Raw genomic sequence first — 19,589 nt, forward strand, 5'->3', positions numbered from 1 at the left:
GAAAGAGATGATCTAAAAGGCTGCGCTGAGCTCTGAGGCTCATCGTACACAGACTGTTTCTTGGCTTTAGCTTTGCCAGTCCTGTTCACTTTAAATCAGAAGCAACAATTGCTTCCATCAAATTTCTCATCCGTTGGAGGATAGTGAGGAGGTAGTTATGCTTTCTGGGGCTCAGTACATGAAAAGCAAGGAAGAAAGTCTGATAAATGTGCAAGAAAAGGGCATGAAAGATCTGGGCCTCTGCCACTGACTCTACGGGTAGCCATTGGCAAGTCCTTTGACTTTTTTTTTTCTTCTCTCACCTCTTCATGTAGAAAATAAAAGTAAGCAATATTTTCTGTGTTTGGTTTCTCTTTTTGGTCTTTGGAACTACCAATTCAGCATTCTGATGGATCTTCTCTAGGGTCTCTAAGTAGTACTGCAAATAACATCTAATTAATAATGACAGCTAAAGCACTAATGGAAGATTTGCTTCCCAAAGAGTGACACTTACCTATTCAGTCTGGTCAAATAGTGAACGCTATCTGTCAACTTACTGGAGAAACCATCCTTTGTCAAGGATAACATTAGCTTCCTCAGGAGTTTATTGACTAATGTCAGCAATTATTGATTTAAAAAATTGTGTTCTAAGACACTGTTTAATAGCTGCTGTTGGGTCGATCTTTCTGTAGTTTGGGCTGTGCTGTTATTTAACTGCGTGTGAGGTGCACAGGTGTCAATGTAAGTCATGACTGTAATCCTTGAATTAAAATCCTGAAAAATGAGTTTCCAGTCAAAATGCAGATGAAAAGTATATTTTATTTATTCTTCATTGGTGGGGTAGTAATGTATTTCATCTAGCCTGTTGCATAATCATCTTGATGGGCTTTCTCTGCTTCATCAGTGACGTCTGATGCCCAGTTTCTCATTGTTTATGTCCTAAGAGTAAGGCAATGAGGAGACTCGTGTGAAAGCCCATGCAGTGAGGTGCCATACAATTTTGCCCATTACATCGCTGACACCAGAGTAATTTTGCTGAGGTCTCTCTAGAGTCAGAAGTGCACTCAGGTGAAAAAAAAAAAAAAAAAAGACAAAAAACCAGTTTCGAGGTAATAGTCTGAAAAATGAGAGGGACTGCCCTATGTCTGGACTTCCTACAACCCCAGCTCAAATGCAAGCTCAGGCCTTGTCCCTATATATGTAGATATGTTAAATGTTAAGCACAGAAATAATCCAAATGAACTCCATCGCACTCTCATACATGTGAGCAAACATAGTCATTGGCACAGTTATCTGTCATGTAAACACCCATATTCTAGTGCAGGGCACATAAACATATGGTGTCAGAGAGAAGGGCAGCAGCAGAATGCAGGAATTTAAAGCCAGATGGTGGCTATATGTTCCCTCATTGTGTGCTTATATGCATACACACACAAATATAATTGTATGTGCGTATGTTATCCCAACACTCATTAGATGAACTTTGACTTTTAGTTGTAATTTAGGGCATAATGTTCAGTGTAAATCTAATTGACTTTCCAGTAGCTTAACTTATTAGTGCAAATTAGGTTGATGGATCAAGCCTGAAAGCCTGTATAGTAAAAGGTTGTACTTGAACTTTCTTCAGTACATTATCAAGGACTCAGATGTAGAAAAATACGTTAATAAAAAGCAAGTTTGCTCCTACAGCAATCAGAAAATTAACATTGTTGAAAATGTGAATCCCTTCGTAATGTCCAAATACGGTTAAAATGCAATAATAATTTGGGCATATATAAAAAAAAATATTAATATAAAACCCTCTTCATTTTACAAACCTACATTAATATAATGTTTTAACTGTTGTTACTGATGTCATGAAATTCAAAATGAACTAAAATCTAATATTTTAACATCAGTGTGACCAGCTACCACCCATATTTAGAGTGAAATAATGGTAATTTTTATTTTTTACTTTTTAGACTATAGGAATAAAATCGCTAAATTTAAAACACTTATTTTTTTTTAAAAAAAGTTTTTTTTCTAATCAATCAGTGTAACATGCCAGGATGCCAGAAACATCAGGCTTCAATCTACTTAATATTGACCTGGTCTTCCTCCAACAAGAATTCTGAAGTTTGTAATATCACGTTTCAGGATTTAAGCCACACTGTACAGCTGATAAACTAAAACTGGATTTTTATGAGTCAAAAAGTTTTTTGGATGTTTTTTGCAGCTTCTTCTCACCCTGCTTCTGTGGGTCAGGCTACTGAGTGAGGTGACCTCATGTAAGGAACCCGTTCCGTTATGAGCTACTGATTTGAGTGGCAGCAGAGAGAGACACTATGAAAGACACTGATCACAGGACAGTGGCTTGCTCTTTGATCCCCTACCTAATAAAACCACAGGTAAAAATTCCCACAGGATATCCTAAAGTGGGTATTCTGAATTCAGATTTTAGCAACATAGGCACCTATATCTGAGCTCTACCACTGTTAATAAACTTTTTGTAGGCTCAGGAGGGAAACAGGTCTGTCCAAAATATTCTGCACCGGCATCTCTGTTATTCTGCCAAGAACCTGGAGCACAGCCATAGCACTTCTGCAGCATCTGGTAATTTAGTCTGATGCAGCAGGTTGAATGATCTTCACTGGAAAATGTTTGCTCAGAGCATTGGTGACTTCTCTTCAGAATTAGTACACCTACCCAATAGTTGCAAACATCCAAGAATTCTCAGACATGAAATCTTGAAAACAGCTGGAGTTGGGCAGAGAAGCCAGGAGACCAAGGGCATTCTCATCATGGCTTTCAGGATTAACCTTCCAGAGTAACTGGTGGGTTGAATGAGTAGGTTTGATGTTGAATACATCCATTCAAAGGCACTGTACAGCCCACCTAGTGCTTCAGCTTAGTTTTCTAGACTCCCACCATCACCTTCACACTAACTCCTCTGTTTTCTGTCTTAGAAGATCAAAAAGCACATCTGATTTATTTTAGAGGAGAGAGAGAAATCAATGAATTTAAAATTATTGCATGATAAGGAATTTGAAAAAGTATAAAATATAAAATGCATTTTATGCTGTGCTGAAAAGACTGTCTTTACTATTTTGTTTCCTTAGATGTTGTCTTTCTGCTTTCTCATAGGATCAAAATCAATCTTTGTTTGGATTTCACTTTTCATAAAAACTGGCTTATACAAATTGGTGAATGGCTTTTCCAATCTCTAGTCGAGATTTTGCCATATGTTCAGGGTGAACGAAGAACAACGTGAAGCATTGTGGTTCTTCCAGGGAATACAGAACTAAGCTAATCTAAACATTTAACGTGCTGTAGGCCATAGCGGTCAATGAAATGTTGGAAACATTTTTTCACCGGTCGGTGGGCCACTGGCAGAGCTATTTGCTGACAGCTTTGTCTGGCTCCTCTGTGTCTCCCTGTGCATGATGCAGCAGCACCACTTGGTGGCTTAAAGCAGCTCCTTTTCTTGCATCTCCCAACACCAAGCTTCAGCCAAAATCCACTGAGGGTTTGGGAAAGTCTGACTTCAGGGCAATTTGGGTTAAGTATTTAGTAGGGTGGGTGAGATATTGGTTTGAGATAATCCCAACATTTTATTTCTGAAGTATAAAAGAAAGGAACAGGAAAATTTTTAATGTGAACCCAAACTTTTATCATTTCCTGTTGTAACATTTTGTATTTTTAGTGTACAAATCAGCATGGATTTCGGCACAATGTTTTGGAAATGTGTGGGTCTTTCCTATTGCAGAACCCTCCTCCTCTCTAAGAAAAAAAAGAAAAAAAGGAAAAAAACCCAACCTACAGAAAAGCTCCCTCATCTCTTTTTCATGTCCTTCCTAGAATCTGATGAAACTCCATGATAACCAGAAATTTAACAATACAATGCAATCAGCCACCTTCTGAAAAGCACTTTCCACCTATAAATATACAGTACTGATCTTGAAAAAAAGATTTAAACAAAATTTTCTTGCAGTTGTTCTCTGGGCACTGCTACATCCACTCCTCTTACAGGAAGCAAGCTATTATCAAGATCAAGTTAATTATTTTTATGCTTCTAATTTCAGGTTGGGAAGTAGATAACTTGGGGCAAACCCATGCAGGTAAGAACCAGTTGTGTTCACTACATCCTATGTACCTCTGTTTTCAAAAACCATATGTAGAGCACATGATAATATCAGAGTATTGAAAAGTTGTTTGCGTATCAGCCATTACGATAATGAATACATGTAGTTCATTGTAACACTGTGATAAAAAGTGAAAGTACAAATCTGATAAGTTTCTAGAAATCAATGTGATCTAACCTAAAACCACAAAATTAAACTGTCTTACTTAAAACCAATTATTGCTTTCTGTCATTGATAGATGGAAATAATTTTTCATGAATTCTGTGAGAACTGACTATACTTAAATATCTATGGATTATAAATGTAAATTTCTAAAGATATAATAACTGACTTTTGTATTTTTACAATAAAATTGGTCCTAATTTGATTGTATGTGGGTTTACCTGTGTGCTTGCTGCTTGCAGTAGTGATTTTTTTAATTTTATAGGTTCAGCTTTGATTTTAACTCACAAGTAAAACTATTTACTTGCTGAACAGACAGAATCAAGTATTTATTGCCTTTGGGCCTGATCCAAACAAATAAAAATCAATTGGATTCTATTCACTGATTTCCACAGAGACCAGTTTGGGTCCTAATAGAAAACACAATCAAAACAATTTCATACCAAATTTTCACTTTTATAGGTGATTATGACCTGCTGGAAAGCACAGCCCAGTCTCCCCTAGGTAAGAAACAGAACCATGGAATGTTTCTCTCTTTATTTTAACTCTGTTAAAAAGGAAGCTCCAAGCTTTTTCTCCTGACATTTAGGTATTATTTTCTAATCAGTTCTAATTATGGTGACACATTTTCTGGTGCATTACTTTTAGCAGTATTATGAAAATTTATTCCTCCGCTATTGAGCCTTGCAATCTAGCAAGTATGTTGTTATAAATTATATCTACCTGCTTAACAGTAATTACTAAATGGTGTTAAGGAAAGTCAACACCATGATTCACTGGTTATTTTCCATAGAAAACTGGGGATGAATGCGCAAGAGTAATTTACCAAAATTTGCCAAGTAATGCAGTGTTCTTAAATGAATGCTGTGATTAAATAGATATATTCTGCTGCATGGATGGCAAACAGGTTCTCTAAAAATAAGGTCACTGCTGGTGTTATGAGCGACACAAATAAACTGCTCTAAGAATGCGAAGCAGCACAACCTTAATAAAAAAAAACCCAAACCTTGGAAATTTGCATCAATTTTGGTCAAGGTACAGCTCAGACTCCAAAAACTGTAACAGTTCGATAAATGGAAACTGTTCTATTGTGCTGGAGAGGAATAAGTGCAGCCAGCAGCCCAGTTCTAATTTTTCAACAGGGTCACTGAGCTCTGGCAAGAGTAACGGTGCTTAAAAAGAGCACCACAGGGGCCATCCCACCTTAAGCAGCCTCAGCAACAAAGTGGGTGACAAGAGTCACTTTCCTCTTCTACCCCCAGCTCTTGTCTCCCAATAAAGTTTTTAGCCTTTTGATTGTGTCAGTGAAAGCCATTCAGGAGCTAGTCCTTATGAGATTAACCAAACAATTAGAGTAAAAAGAGAGAAAAAGACAAAGGGAAGTTTTCTCTGAGCCAATTTTGAGCCTCCTTGCAAACACTTGCTTTAGAGTAAGGTTATAAACTGGGATTGGAACAAATAATAGGCAGAGGAATGTGAGAAGCTCTGAAACAGGTTTGAAATTGTCAACTGAAGCCACACTGGGCATCTGGAGGTGTAAATGAACATATTGCTATGAAGACAGAGACAGGGAAGAGATTCCCACTCCATCTTTCCTTTGTTTTCCTACAGATATCACAAAGTCACTCTCAGATCAGAGCCTAGGAAATCTAGAGCCTTGAAGATAAATGAGTGGGATACATGTTATCTGACTGTAGGAGGACAATCCATCTGACTCACCATAAACATACAATGGTTATTTTGCATATCCTACAGTATCCTGCCTGGCTTCCAGCAGCTGATCCAAAAAATCATGTTAGCCTTGTGTTTTCTTGCCAGTCCCATGCAGATGCCTCAGATATAGATCAACTTAAATAGCACAAACTGCCTACCTATATTTAAGCACTGGACTTAACCTTTAGCCATCTGAAGTGTAAATGTCTACATCAAAGCTGTATTCCTTAGATGCCTTTCAGAGTCAATGGAGAGACATGGATACTTAGGTGACCCCTGGTTTAGGTACCCACTTGGAATGAGATCTTTGGTGGCCTGGAGGCACTCACTATACTGGTTAAATCTCGTTTGCTCTCTGGTGACCAGCTATAGTAGTAGGCAGCCATAGGTGCCTATTGTAGAATTGGGTAAAGATGTCATTAAATTTTCAAGATGCTATTAAAGTCTTCTATGGATAGCCAGATAAATAGTACCCCCAGAGGTACTGTGGGGTTTTCTTTGGTCACGTACCAAGGGGAAGGAGGGTATGTCCTGGGGTTTGCTTCAGCAATGTCACATTCCCAACTGTACTTGACATAGGGGACATCAGCAGAAATTGCACTGAAGATGGCTGGTCTGAACCTTTTCCTCATTATTATGATGCCTGCGGCTTTGATGAAAATGAAACAGAGTCTGATAACCAGGTGAGAATTAATCTTATAATTAAAAACAAATGAAGGGGGGAGCAGCAGGCTGCTTTTTGTCCAGCCTCTGGTCATGTTCTGATTTGATGGTGATTGGAATGAAACAATCAGGTATTTATGGGCAAAAAAATGTGAGAAGCAAGTTTTAAATCCTTCCTAGCCCTGTACTGAATATTTCCAGAATGAGTGTTTATTGTTGATACATCTTGTAACTGCTAGAAGCATGCGTTAGCCCCCAGTTCTTTCCCTGTTGACTAAAGAATCCCTTAGCCACCTACTTTTTTTCTACAGATACATGCACAGTGGTCAAAGAAATATAAACAGCCTTTGCTAGCTCGCTGACAAATAAGCTTCACACTAGGCAGACCCACGGCTACACCAGACAGAGCAATTCTCTAATATACAGTGCGATCTCAGGGGAACTAAGAGGACAAAACAACCAGGCTGTTCAAGAAACAAATCCTGCCTATGGTTCTCCCTGCACATTGACAGGGTAAAGAAGATGCGACCGTAGATGAACTGTTTAACTGTGTGTTGTTTGCCTCCCAAGGATTACTACTATCTATCTGTGAAGGCTCTGTACACGGTGGGATACAGCACTTCTCTTGTTTCCCTCACCACCGCCATGGTTATCCTGTGTCGTTTCAGGTGAGTCAGGGCACGAGCAGTGAGCTGTTCAGTCACTGGAGGAAAGAGGCTGGAGCTCATTGGCCCAAAACAACGTTTAAGCTTTTATTTCACCAGATGTAGAATAAAAGGGAGGCAACTCTTTAAAAGCGTTGTTCCCCCAGCTTGGACACACTCCAGTAGTCGCATTTCGGAAGAATGTAGATGCAGCTGCAGAAGTTGAGGGCCTATTTTATGTAGCTGCATTGGACTGGGTCTATTTTATGCTACCCTGCATGCTTTTACAGGAAATCCCCAAATCCTCCTCTTGGTCAGCGTTATGGTCAGTATTATCCACACTCCTGACTTTCAGATGTTGCTATTCTTATCACCAAGGTGCTAGGAACTTTGGCCATGTGTGCAGATAGACCTAGTACGCTATTTCTACAAAAGAAAAGTCTTTTTTTTCTTTTTCTTCTTTTCTTCTCCCTTGCTCTTTCCTCTCCAGGAAGCTTCACTGCACTCGAAATTTTATCCATATGAACCTCTTTGTTTCATTCATCCTACGTGCAATATCTGTATTCATTAAAGATGGGGTTCTTTATGCTGAACAGGATGGCAACCACTGTTTTATCTCAACGGTAAGTAAAACAAAAACCAAAGCCTTTTCCTTTATTTTTTCAGCACGAGATAACAAAAAATAGTGAGGCAGGCAGAAGTCTGTTGGGTATCATAAGCTAAGAAGCTATGGGGAGAGAAGGTAATTGGTGGTAAACTTCCCTCCAGGTTCACAACGAAACTGTGGATGGTATTGTCTCAGTGTCCAGTGGTCTGTCTTTTAGGACAAGCCTACAAGTTTTGGTTTCTGACTCTACTCAGGTTGTTCCTCCCTTTCACAGATTGGCATAGTGATAGGTGGGATGAGAGCAGACACAAGCAACTTCCTTCATTTGAAGGTCTGGTTTTTCTCCAGAGCCTTATTTGTTCTGGATGTCAGGCAGAGTCAAGTGTAGAAAGGGTGACAACTCAGACAGAAAATACCCCTGATGATCACACTCAAAAAATCACTAGTATTAGCCATGTGTTTGTCTCTGAAATGTGTGGTTTTATGGAAAGCAGTCTATTTCACAGATGCACTTATAATATATGCACTATATAATACATGTAAACCCCAATTTCTTTCACGTTTAAGGCTATTGGATTTGATAAATCAGCTCACTGCATGTAATTATGATGGAATTACAGTGAGTTCCCAAACTGAGATCTCCATTATCCATCCAGTTATGAGCTAAATTCACCGTGAGTCACTTCCATAAGGAAAGTGCAGCTGTGTAGTTTCTTAGTCAGCCTTTTCTTTGTCATTGAAACTAGTTTTTGCTTTTAATTTTTCTCCATGAGAAAGATGAAGCCACGTTAGATCTGTAGTTTTTTTCACACCACTCTTCTAATAGTGGCATCTGCCTCTCTGTTTAGAAACACTTGAAGCATAAAACACGTTAAAATCAGCCATCTAATGACCAGATCTTCAGCCTTTGTAGAACTTCCATGAAGAAACTCAAGATTTCATGGTTTAAACATATTGGTTGTAGACTTGTCCCACAGGATGTGACAGGGGAAGTGGGAACCAGTCAAAATTGTCAGCCTCCCATTGCCCCAGGGAGGAGCTTCCAGTTTATACACTTATTCTACTCTGATTTGTTGAAAAGTCCTAGTTTTGTAGGACTAATGATGCCTTGCTGGGATGCAAGTCTGGAAAGACAAGTGTGTCCTACTCTCACAGAGTCAGGGTAGAGCTCAGTTTCCAGGTAAGGCTTTTGTCATAGAATCATAGCATCATGTAGGTCAGAAAAGACCTTTAAGATCATCAAGTCCAACCATCAGCTTAACACTGCCAAGTCCACCACTAAACCATGTCCCTAAGCACCACATCTACGCAGCTTTTAAATACCTCCAGGGATGGGGACACAACCACTTCCCTGGACACCTGTTCCAATGCTTGACAACCCTTTTGGTGAAGAAATCTTTCCTAATATCCAATCTAAATCTCCCCTGGAGCAACTTGAGGCCGTTTCCACTCGTCCTATCACTTGTTACTTGGGAGAAGAGACCGACCCCCACCTGGCTACAGCCTTCTTTCAGGTAGTTGTAGAGGGCACTAAGGTCTCCCCTGAGCCTCCTTTTCTCCAGACTAAACAACTCCAGCTCCTTCTTTTTTTTTTTTTTTCTTTTTTCTTTTGTCTGCTGCTTTTTACCACAGTAAATGAATGAAAGATTCTATCTTTTTTTTTTCTGTAAATCACTCTGTTTTCTTTACACTTATGCTTACTTTCATTTTCTGTCCCTGAGTGACAACTCCCGCAAATGGCAAGGAAGTACAATTCTCAGCTGCACACAGGAGGGTGCATCCTTTCTGATCCCACTCTCAGGGCTTTCCACAATCGTCCTGCCATTTCACATCCTTCCTTAGGTTTCTCAATACACAACTGGATTCCTTTTTTCTCTGCACTTAATCCTTGGAAGGGGGCTTAAATCTAGCAATTAACGTCCATTGACGATGTGAACTCCCACTAATGCAAGACGTTCTCAAGCTGTCTGCAGACTCTCGTCGACCACCTCCCACTGGTAAAATTGGCTACCTGCCCTTTCAAGCTTTGCTCTCTAAGTGGCACCTCACATTCTTCTCATGCTTTTAAAACTTTATTATTAAAAGTGTATAATACCAGTCCCAGCTGTGTTCCTTTCCACTAAGAGATTTGGAGAGGTTGAAAGCACTTGGACTGTCTGTTAGGCGGAAACAACATGGAAATAACTTTGTTTTTCTTGATTCTCTGCAGGTGGAATGCAAAGCAGTGATGGTGTTTTTTCACTACTGTGTCATGTCCAACTACTTCTGGCTTTTCATTGAGGGATTGTACCTTTTCACTTTATTGGTAGAAACCTTTTTCCCAGAAAGGAGATATTTCTACTGGTACACTATTATTGGCTGGGGTACGTAACATTTCTTGTCTAAAATGTGTCTCAGTGTGCAAGATGACTCCATGAACCATCTAATATTTCCACATACAGTTTCAAAGTATAGTTTTAGTCTTTGTCTAGAAGTACCACTGCACACCAAACCATGTTGTGCTTTTTTGTCTGAATAGAGTGAAACTGAAATCTTTAGGACACTGCATCTCTTGCAGAGATGTAGTCCACAACTGAAAATTGCCTTTTACAAGATATGATCTTAATGCCAAGTTCTTCAGCTTAATCAAATCTGCAATGCTAAGTCTAGTCCCTTTTCTAAGACTTCATTTGTGCCTTTCTTCCAGATAATCGCTAAATTGAAAATGTATCCAAAGGGTATTCACATATGCTCATCCTACCTGGGTGGGAAATGGAAACTTGCAATGGGAAGAAACAAGATTTGTTTCAGAAAGGCTAGTTGTACAAAGATAACCAGTGTATTATTTTTCATTCTGACCTTCTGGAGATAAATTAATTCCTGCAACATATTAATTCCTGCAACATGTTAATTCAAAGTGTTCTTTGCTAATGGTTTTGTGCAGAAGTCAGATGGTGAATGCAGAAGAACACATTCATTTTAAATGTACCCTAAGAAGGTTAAGCTCAATTTTTATACTTAAACAAACATACTTCTGAAATAATCTGGAAATAATCCTGTATATTTATGTGTAAAGTCTACATACAAACCACATGCCTTAAACCATTCTCCTTTGAAAAAAACATCCTCATGTAACGTGAACCTTCATGTAATCCACAGCTCGTTTTGTTTTTTCCCTCCTGAGGCAGCTGTATATACACAAAAATTCTCATCTTCTGGCAAAGACTCCCTACAATAGGAGCAAAGGTATAAAGAAAGAACAAGTGATCAGAAATAAGCTATGGCATATAAAGGCTATTGGAAAAGCATGGCTGTTGGAAAAGGCTATCGGGAAAGAAACTATTGGAAAAGGATGTTCAAAGTTCCCCTTGTACTATCCACGGATGTGTAATCACATTATAGCTGAGATATAAGGCTGTTTCCAAAGAGAACTTCAGGGTTATGTACATGAAAATGTGACAATTATAAAAGAAAACAATGTGTAAAACTTTACAATCTGAACATAAATCAGAGGTTGGGTTCCTTTAATTAAGTTTGCACGAAGTTCATATCTGTAGGTTTGTCCAAATGTGAGAATATTGCAACACAGCATATTAACTGAATTTTTTTTTTAAAGTCAGTCTCTGTAATGAAAGAACTACCCAGATGGATTCATTCTGTAAAGCAACCTCAAAATATTTGGTCTTGAGTTGAATACCGTAGATAATATCTAGCTGTTTAGTTTATAGATAGCACTTCATATTCAAAGCAGTGTCAATAATTTCTGTTAATAACACTAAGGGAACCTCTAAATGTGGATGGTTTTGGTTTTGTTTTGTTTTTTAAACACAATATTTTCTTAGCTCCTGCATATGTAAACTTGAACAGCAGTTCCCCTGCCCTGGTAGGAGCAATTGGCACTTTACAAGAACTGGTGCACTTCCAGACTCTGGATGCAAGTCATGCAGCGCAAAAGCAGCCCCTCAGCTCAGAGCTGATCGGGAGGGAGTTGCATTGAAGCAGCAATAAGCAAGAGCTCAGCATTTTGCAGCATCTGGATGTTCATCTGTTTCTTAAAATGTGCTGAGCACATCAGTGTCCTCATTTGATTAATGAGAACTACATATGGCTGTGTCAATCCAGACAATTTTTTCCTCTTAAATGTGCAATATGCTGATAAGTTCTCCAGCTAGACTGCTGTCTTCCTGAGGTCTCTCCTAACACCTGCTCCTTACTCAGGGCAGAAATACAATCAGCGAGAATAGCTCTCTTCTCAGCCTTTGAGGCTTGTCTGTTTTCTAATGTTACTCAGAAGTTGAAAAGGAGGTGATGAAGATATATATATATCTCTTCTGATGTAAAGAAAAGTAATGTGAGTATATGTACATTCAATATAGCAGATGGTTCAAATCTCCAAGCTGATGTGAAACATGGTTTTTGAACTATATTTTTATGACACATTTAGTCTAATTCTGCCTTCCTGCCCATATTTCAGACTTGGAACTCTATTCATACCATCAAAATTTGTATAGTGCAAATGAGTGCAAACTAGATAGCACGTCAGACCTATGACTGATATTTAAAGATTATTTTTATTATTGTGCATCTGTTAAGTGCACAAAGATCTCAATGTTTTCTAGGTATTCTCATGTGAGAAAAGCAGCCTTCAGTTTAAATTAAATATGCATGATTTCTTCTCCCTAAAGCCTGTCATTTTATTTCTTTTTATCATTTTTCTTTCAAATATTTCTCTGTGTGCTTTTTTAAAGGAGGAGGGCTTCATCAGTCATCTAGGTCTAACAGGGATATTTTTATTTCTGATAGCAGGAATATGAGATTTGACAGAGACTCACTTAAGTGGATTCAGTCGAATGACTAATTAATGTGACATCAACACAGCCTTGCAAAATGTATGAAATATAATTGTTCCTGTCAACTTATGACAGTCCTGTTCACCGCTGCAAGCTGGGGTTATCAAGGTCCTTGTTTTGTTTGCTTTTTAACACTTCATTTTTCCAGTGGTGCCTGAATAGATGTAGGCAGTTTCCTAGTCAAAGATTTTATTTGCCATAAAATGTAGATCAAACTTACCCAGAGTTTTCTTGCAAGACTGTGTTATTTTATAAAAATATTCCCACTGAAAACCCACACTTTTAATGTTTTCAGAAAAGAAAATAAATCTAGGTTTTTCAGTGGATTCTTACTGTTTTCATTTAATTTGTATTTTACACACACTTTTTAGAGTAAAGAAATGTCTGCAATAGAAATGAAATTCTCTTTTGGGGGTTTGGTTTGTTTTTTTTTTTTTTGTTTTCATGAAAAAAAATGAAACATTCCTGTGAGTAATGAAATACCATCCTCTACTGATTTCTTTTGTTTGAATAAGTGAAAAAAAATCAGTTATTTACACAATAACGGAGAAAATACAGTATATGTAAATCATTTACAACAAAACCACATAAGAATACAAAGACTGTAATAATGTCATTACAGCTCAACATATGCCACTCTCCAATTATTGCATAATTACAGTATCTCTAGACACGGAAGCTGATGTCATTGCTTTTATTTTGTACAGACTGTTTCAATGTTCATGTGACAAGATGCAGTACAACAACTTTGAGCAATAATAACCTGAAACATCATTCTTTCCTATTATCAGTTTTGCTTCTGCAGTCCCACCAAGACTAACCCATCTTCTGACTGAGGCAGATGTTTCTAAAGCTTTGAATTAATGTAATGAATTGCATTTTTTTGTGCATGAGTGCCATTAGGAAATAAAACTTTAGTGGAGAGGTTGCAAAAATTGCTCATTACTGAGTAGTAAATGTGCATAGACTGCTAACGATATCACCATCTTATCTTCTGCAGGTACCCCAACAATTTGTGTCACTGTCTGGGCAGTGCTGAGGCTTCACTTTGATGATACTGGGTAGGTATCGCTGCATGAGAAATCATTTCACGTGCATTCAGCACGATGGCAAGCATGAAACAGAAATACACTGATCAGAGGACATTAATTTCTCCTTCCACTTCTGACATTGATTTGTGTATGCAAGTAGTTTAGGTCCAGTGTTCAACCTGGAGTGCTTTCCTGTTCTGCTGCATAAGTAGCCATAGTTTGATGTTTATGCCCCTATTGCCCTGGTGAATTCATGAAATAAGATGTAGGCATCTACCCTATAAACCTGCAGCTGCCCCAGTGGCCTTCCATTCCGTGCTCAGTTAAATTAGTGGAGTCCAGGATATGCTTTGTCTTATCTTAAAAGAGCTGTCAGGTGAATCACACATGTGATTTCTTTCTTGTCTCCAACTGATTATGAAGGAAGACAAACATGATGAGCTCATCTGTAGAAATTATTGCTGATATGTCCGATATGATGAGTGAAATCTGCACAAGTAGTTGCTGAGCTTTGATTTACAAAGGCAATTAGGAGTTTAGCTTCTCCTTGGAGAGTTTTTTTCCCCAAATCTAGTGGGGGATATGAGTAGAGGTGAGACAGAAATCCACATCCTGTCTTCTGTGTCAAAAAAAAAGAGGAAATGGAATAATTTCTGAAAGAATTCAAGAGGGTAGATTCAACTCAAGTGGTCTCTTTCTGTAGGGAAAAAAAACCTCTGAAGTTCCTATATCTTTTTCTAAAGGATCAGAAGGAAAGGTTGCTCCCAGAGATGGTCCTGAACATCTCGGTGGTCAGTAGACTGACAGGTCTGGTAGAGCAGCAGACATAGCTGATAGGAATGGACATGAATGTACACCTTGAAAATACAAACTTAGCTATGTTTTTTCGTGACAGCTATGTTTGAAATCAGCGACATGTTAGGAAAAATGCTGGGAATGAGAGAGACTGAAGTTGGACTAAATGATCATTGTGGGTCCCTTCCAGCTGAAATAGTCTTATTCTGTTCTATTCTATTCTAGTCTAAAATTTGGAAAGTCCAGCAGTGGTCCTTTGAAAACCTTAATCTGAGTGAAAGGCATCATTATGTACCCAAGTCCCATTTCTGAGAGACTTAGGCTTATGTTTTAATTTCGCCTTATACTAAAGATACCTGAATCCAAAATTTGCACAAGACTCACTGTTTTGTCAGGTTTTCTTCATCCTTTTCTTTCATGCTCTTTTTGCAAAACACATGAAGCCCTTCCTCCGCTGGGGATGCCAGTGATTTGACCCAATGTTCTATTTTGACATTAAGACAAATTAAATCATTTATTTCCATGCAAAACAAGCCAGAAACCCCTGTTGTGTCATTATCATGATTACAACACTGGTCCTAAATGCATTAATTTCTCTTAGCAGTCCAAACAGTCCTTGCATTTTGCGGGTAGGAGGAATGTCTCACAGAAGGAAAAAGAAGAAAAAAAACAACAAAAAAGACCTTTCCTTTCTTTTAGTTAGAGAAGCTATTTAGTATGCAACACATTTAGACAGATTCTAGCCGAGCGTCTCAGTGGTTACTTTTTAAAAATCAGCAAGCATTGTTCTGGTGGTTGGGGAGAAGCCAGTATGAGCCTGAAAACATTGCAGAAATTACTGAACTGGGAAACCACAGTCACAAAGGCATGGACCAAAATACAGACTCTGAGTCTGAGTCTCCTCCCGCTTGCTCCTTATAAAACTGGCAGAGCTCCCTTGACTTCAGCTCCTGATTCACATCACTGTGACAAGTTTGTGGAGACAGATAAATGCAACTGTCTGTTTACCCAGAGCTGTGCTACTGAATTAAATGGAGTTATTCCAGATGTACACCAGAGATATAACAGAGATCAGTCTCTGGCCTTTTCAAATGGAAATCACATCCCTCCCCCCATCCCACTGGCTCCCTTCCCTTCATCCATCCTGAAAAAGAGTCCTCTGTGTCTGACCTCCACTGTAGCAATGCAGTTGAAAGAAATTTGGGAGCCTGTTTATGTGGTACAGCTTGTTGGCTGATATTACAGACTGTTCTGTTGTGCATTGCTTTTTTTTCCTTCTGGTCATGTTCATCTGAGGAGAAGATGGTGTTTCTTTCACCACATCCATTCTATAGATGTCACAGGGACTGGACCAAAAAAGGCCTTGAAAAAACCTTTGCGTGAGCTTGATCTGATTCATTGTTGACATCTACAAGGTAGATATTGGCAACTGAGCTTGCTGGGGACACATCCTGTAAAAGGAGAGGAATAGGTCTAAGAAGAATAGGCATTTGTAGGGGATGATGTATTGCCCCAGGGTACATATTTAAAATACATCAGTGTGGAAAAAAAAAACCCAACAACCTCCAAGTGTCTCTTTGTCCCAACCAGAGTCTGGGACAATTAGCTGGGCCGTAGATGTACTCAGTATAGATGACTGGAACTAGAGCAGGTAGATTCCATCCCCTGTAATTTCTCATTTCTACACAGACAAATTGCCATACATCAATGCCTGTTTGTACAGCCAGATTAATATTAGAATTTGACCAGATTCTTCCAACATTGGTCAACTCACTAAAAACTTACAAGGTAGATTTAATGTGCATCTTAGAGAGGCTGAGCTCTGCAAATAGTGGGTAATTTTCAGAAGAGGGCACCTAATTTATAAATGCATAAAGAATTAAAAAGATAATCGGTGATTTTAGGTGCTTTCGTTTTGTGGCATACAATTGTTGATAATGGAAAAAACCCTGATTTCCAAACTGTGGATGAGAAGGAGTTCCCTCTGAACATTTGTCCCCTTTCAAATATTTTAAATTGGGCATCCAAAGTGAGGTAACTCAGAAATGTTACTTTGCATTTGAAAATCTCAGCCATCAGTCCCATAGATTTGGGGGGATTTTAAGTTTCTAGGCTTTGTAGACAGAAGCAAAAATATGTAATTTTGTGCAAATTTGACATCTCAGCTCTAAATTTTCTCTCTTCTCACCAGCTCTACCACACACATCTGTATTGTTGGTTTTATGGGAATCCAGCAAAATATTGTTCAACTGAAATATAATAAATACTGTTCAACTGAAAACAGAAGTTCAACTGAAATTTCTAAACCAGACATCACTTAGCTGCTTGGGATTTCTCTCATATGCACTTTGATGAAGGAATTTTAGCTCTGACTCCTCACACACATGTATATAGTTTTGTTTAAAGTAAAGATTTTCACTTTTCTCCAGATGCTACCAGACTACAATTTAAATGACACAGAAGTTGCATTAAGCTCTCATAAGATCAGGAGTGTTTTATTCCTGTATGCTTGTTCAAATTGTTTCTTGGTATCTGACAAATGCACCATGACAACCACTGCTGGGACTTCTGGCTGCTGTCCCAGTGGGAGGGAAACCCTCCTTCTCAGAACTGCAGGTACAAATGTACAAAGTACATTTTTCTGTGATTTTATGTTTTCCAGAGGGAAGCATGAAGGGAAGAAAGCGGAGGCAAATAAAAGACATTTTTTAACTGACAATCAAATTCTTAATGACTTAAAACAGTGTAGCGGGGGTGGTGTGACAGGAGAAATAAGGGGTTTTTTTCATTATTATTGTTTTTCTAGCTTTAAAAATATATGTTGAAGTTAAAAACCTATATGTATATGGGTCTTGTATTTAGCTTTCTCTACAAATGAATGTCCAAATGCATCCACATGGAATAACTTGAGCAGAATCCTTTGGGGAATCTGGAGGAAGATTTTAAATGCTGAGGTAGAAATGTCATTTTATTTATGATCGCTCACTCCCAACAGCTTAAAAAAGGAGCTGTCCCCAACTGTTTTCCAGTACTTGAACCTTCTTAGATGAATCCTTGCTCCTTGGTAGGACTTGCAACACAATGACTGGAAAATCATTCCTATACATGAATACAACCAGTCCATGAATACATCCTCCTATACTAGATGTGTGTAAGAATCCTTATGTCAGGGTCAGGAGCCAACATTCATATCTGTTTAACCAGGAAAAGTAACTGAGACATCAAACTTTGGAATAACCATCTCTTACCCTTCGAGGTATCCCTGTCATTTTTTCCCTTCTACAGAGATGTTAGTTTCAAGGGACAATATTACAGTTGTAACTGTCTGTAGACAGAGAAACATGCATAGAGGCATTTTCCAAAATGGCTAAACTGTTTAGTAAGAGGTACCATTGAAATTGCCACAAAAAATACTTATTTTACTTTCAGGTAAGTTGGATATGACACAGGATATATGGGAATCCTGTGCCATTTGGGGTGGCAGCTGAAGACCAAGTGGGACAACCTAGGGCATCTAAAAGAAGACTAGATGCCAGTGACTACCTCTTACCAAACTGTTTAGTAAGAGGTACCATTGAAATTTCCACAAAAATGCTTATTTTATTTTCAAATAAGTTGGGTAAAGGCTATAAAAGAAAGGTACAACAGGGACAGACTAATGAAATAGTACCTTTGAACACAAATGAAATAATTTATCTACAAGACTGTTCTCCCATTCTCTTGCCCTTTAAAAATTGTTGTAAGTATATTAACTTCCTTGTTATATCTTTATCTTTCTCTTTCCTTCTCTTTCCCCACCCCATTCTTTCATTAACGACTGCAGCTGCTGGGACATGAATGACAACACTGCCTTGTGGTGGGTGATCAAGGGTCCTGTGGTTGGATCAATCATGGTAAGTAACACTTGGAGGAGGCACTTCCTCAACACTTCTGAGGGCAAATAATCAATGCAAACAACTTCAAATGGCTTTAAAAATGATGCTGCATCTGCTGTGCTGGACTACTGGACAGCTTGTCTGAATGTCCACCATTTGCCATCCACAACGCTAAGTAATTCCATTGTTATAAAGAAGGTTTAGTACAAGTTAAATGATGGTGAACTGCCTGCAAGCACATGTAGACAAGGAGTTATTCAGCTGCTTAAACATGGATATCAAACACCATAAGACCCTAGAGCATATGAAGAATTTGCTTGGGGCTGGCAGATATGACACAGGATGTATGGGAATCCTGTGCCATTTGGGGTGGCAGCTGAAGGCCAAGTGGGACAACCCAGGGCATCTAAAAGAAGACTAGATGCCAGTGACTAGGAAACCGTACTGTGTCTGTTGAATGGAATTCAATTTGCAGATGCATTTATTTATTTAATATTAGCTTTATAATAGTATTGTGGACATAGTGCAAGATGTTCAATTGTCAACAAGGTATCTAAACTCTCTTTAGTTGACGGAGGTCTTGGATTTGACTCAAATGATGTCTATCTATCCATGTATCTATCTAGATACCTGTGTATGGACAACTGAGAGGTTCTAAAGTACCCTGTTTGGGCTCCAGCTGCTGCCCCAAAAGAACAAGGAGATTTAAAATGCTGTTGGGCTCCTCCAGTTAGGAAATTAAATTGAGCCCCTAGACAATATGGTTAGTGGCACCTGAACAGCTGTCTGACTTACCACATGTAGGTGTCTAATTCTGGGCATGATAAGTTGCTCTCCATACTCCAGTGACAGCACTAGGCAGGTCTTCATTGACTGTTGTGGGAATTCAGACATCCAGCTCACAGGTAGCTATCTACATGTAGGTGTTTTCATCAGGTTTGGTGCTTCTCCTTTTAAGTATTTGGACAGCGCTCTAAAGTACAGTAGCCTTCAGAAACATTAAAGGTAGTTCAGCTAATAACACTGAAGGGTATCAAGATGGAGATGGTCCAATGACCTGGGATTTTTGTGATATCAATGTATGTGAATTTCCATGCTTTACATATATATTCTATGAAGGATCACATTCTGGTTTTCAAGAATCAGTTATACTTGGCTTCTATGGAAGGC

At 38.6% G+C, this 19,589-nt stretch overlaps 1 protein-coding gene across 10 annotated transcripts in view; it reads left to right on the forward strand.

Moving 5' to 3' along the window:
- ADCYAP1R1 (ADCYAP receptor type I) overlaps positions 1-19,589 on the forward strand; it is a 153,589-nt gene that overhangs the window by 98,792 nt on the left and 35,208 nt on the right. For all 10 annotated transcript variants that reach the window (XR_015698713.1, XM_087731382.1, XM_087731406.1 and 7 more), the window contains exons 5-12: positions 4,041-4,076; positions 4,725-4,766; positions 6,555-6,658; positions 7,209-7,306; positions 7,773-7,905; positions 10,099-10,252; positions 13,719-13,779; positions 18,368-18,437. Coding sequence is in view for 9 of the 10 variants with exons in the window: in XM_087731382.1 (XP_087587508.1) it covers positions 4,041-4,076; positions 4,725-4,766; positions 6,555-6,658; positions 7,209-7,306; positions 7,773-7,905; positions 10,099-10,252; positions 13,719-13,779; positions 18,368-18,437 (698 nt within the window). In the remaining variant the exon portion in view is untranslated. The remainder of the gene's footprint in view (positions 1-4,040; positions 4,077-4,724; positions 4,767-6,554; positions 6,659-7,208; positions 7,307-7,772; positions 7,906-10,098; positions 10,253-13,718; positions 13,780-18,367; positions 18,438-19,589) is intronic.

The sequence above is a fragment of the Nipponia nippon genome, unplaced genomic scaffold, assembly GCF_047370975.1.
Source record: "Nipponia nippon isolate SJK-2023a ecotype South Korea unplaced genomic scaffold, ASM4737097v1 scaffold_1, whole genome shotgun sequence".
Lineage (NCBI taxonomy): Eukaryota > Metazoa > Chordata > Aves > Pelecaniformes > Threskiornithidae > Nipponia > Nipponia nippon.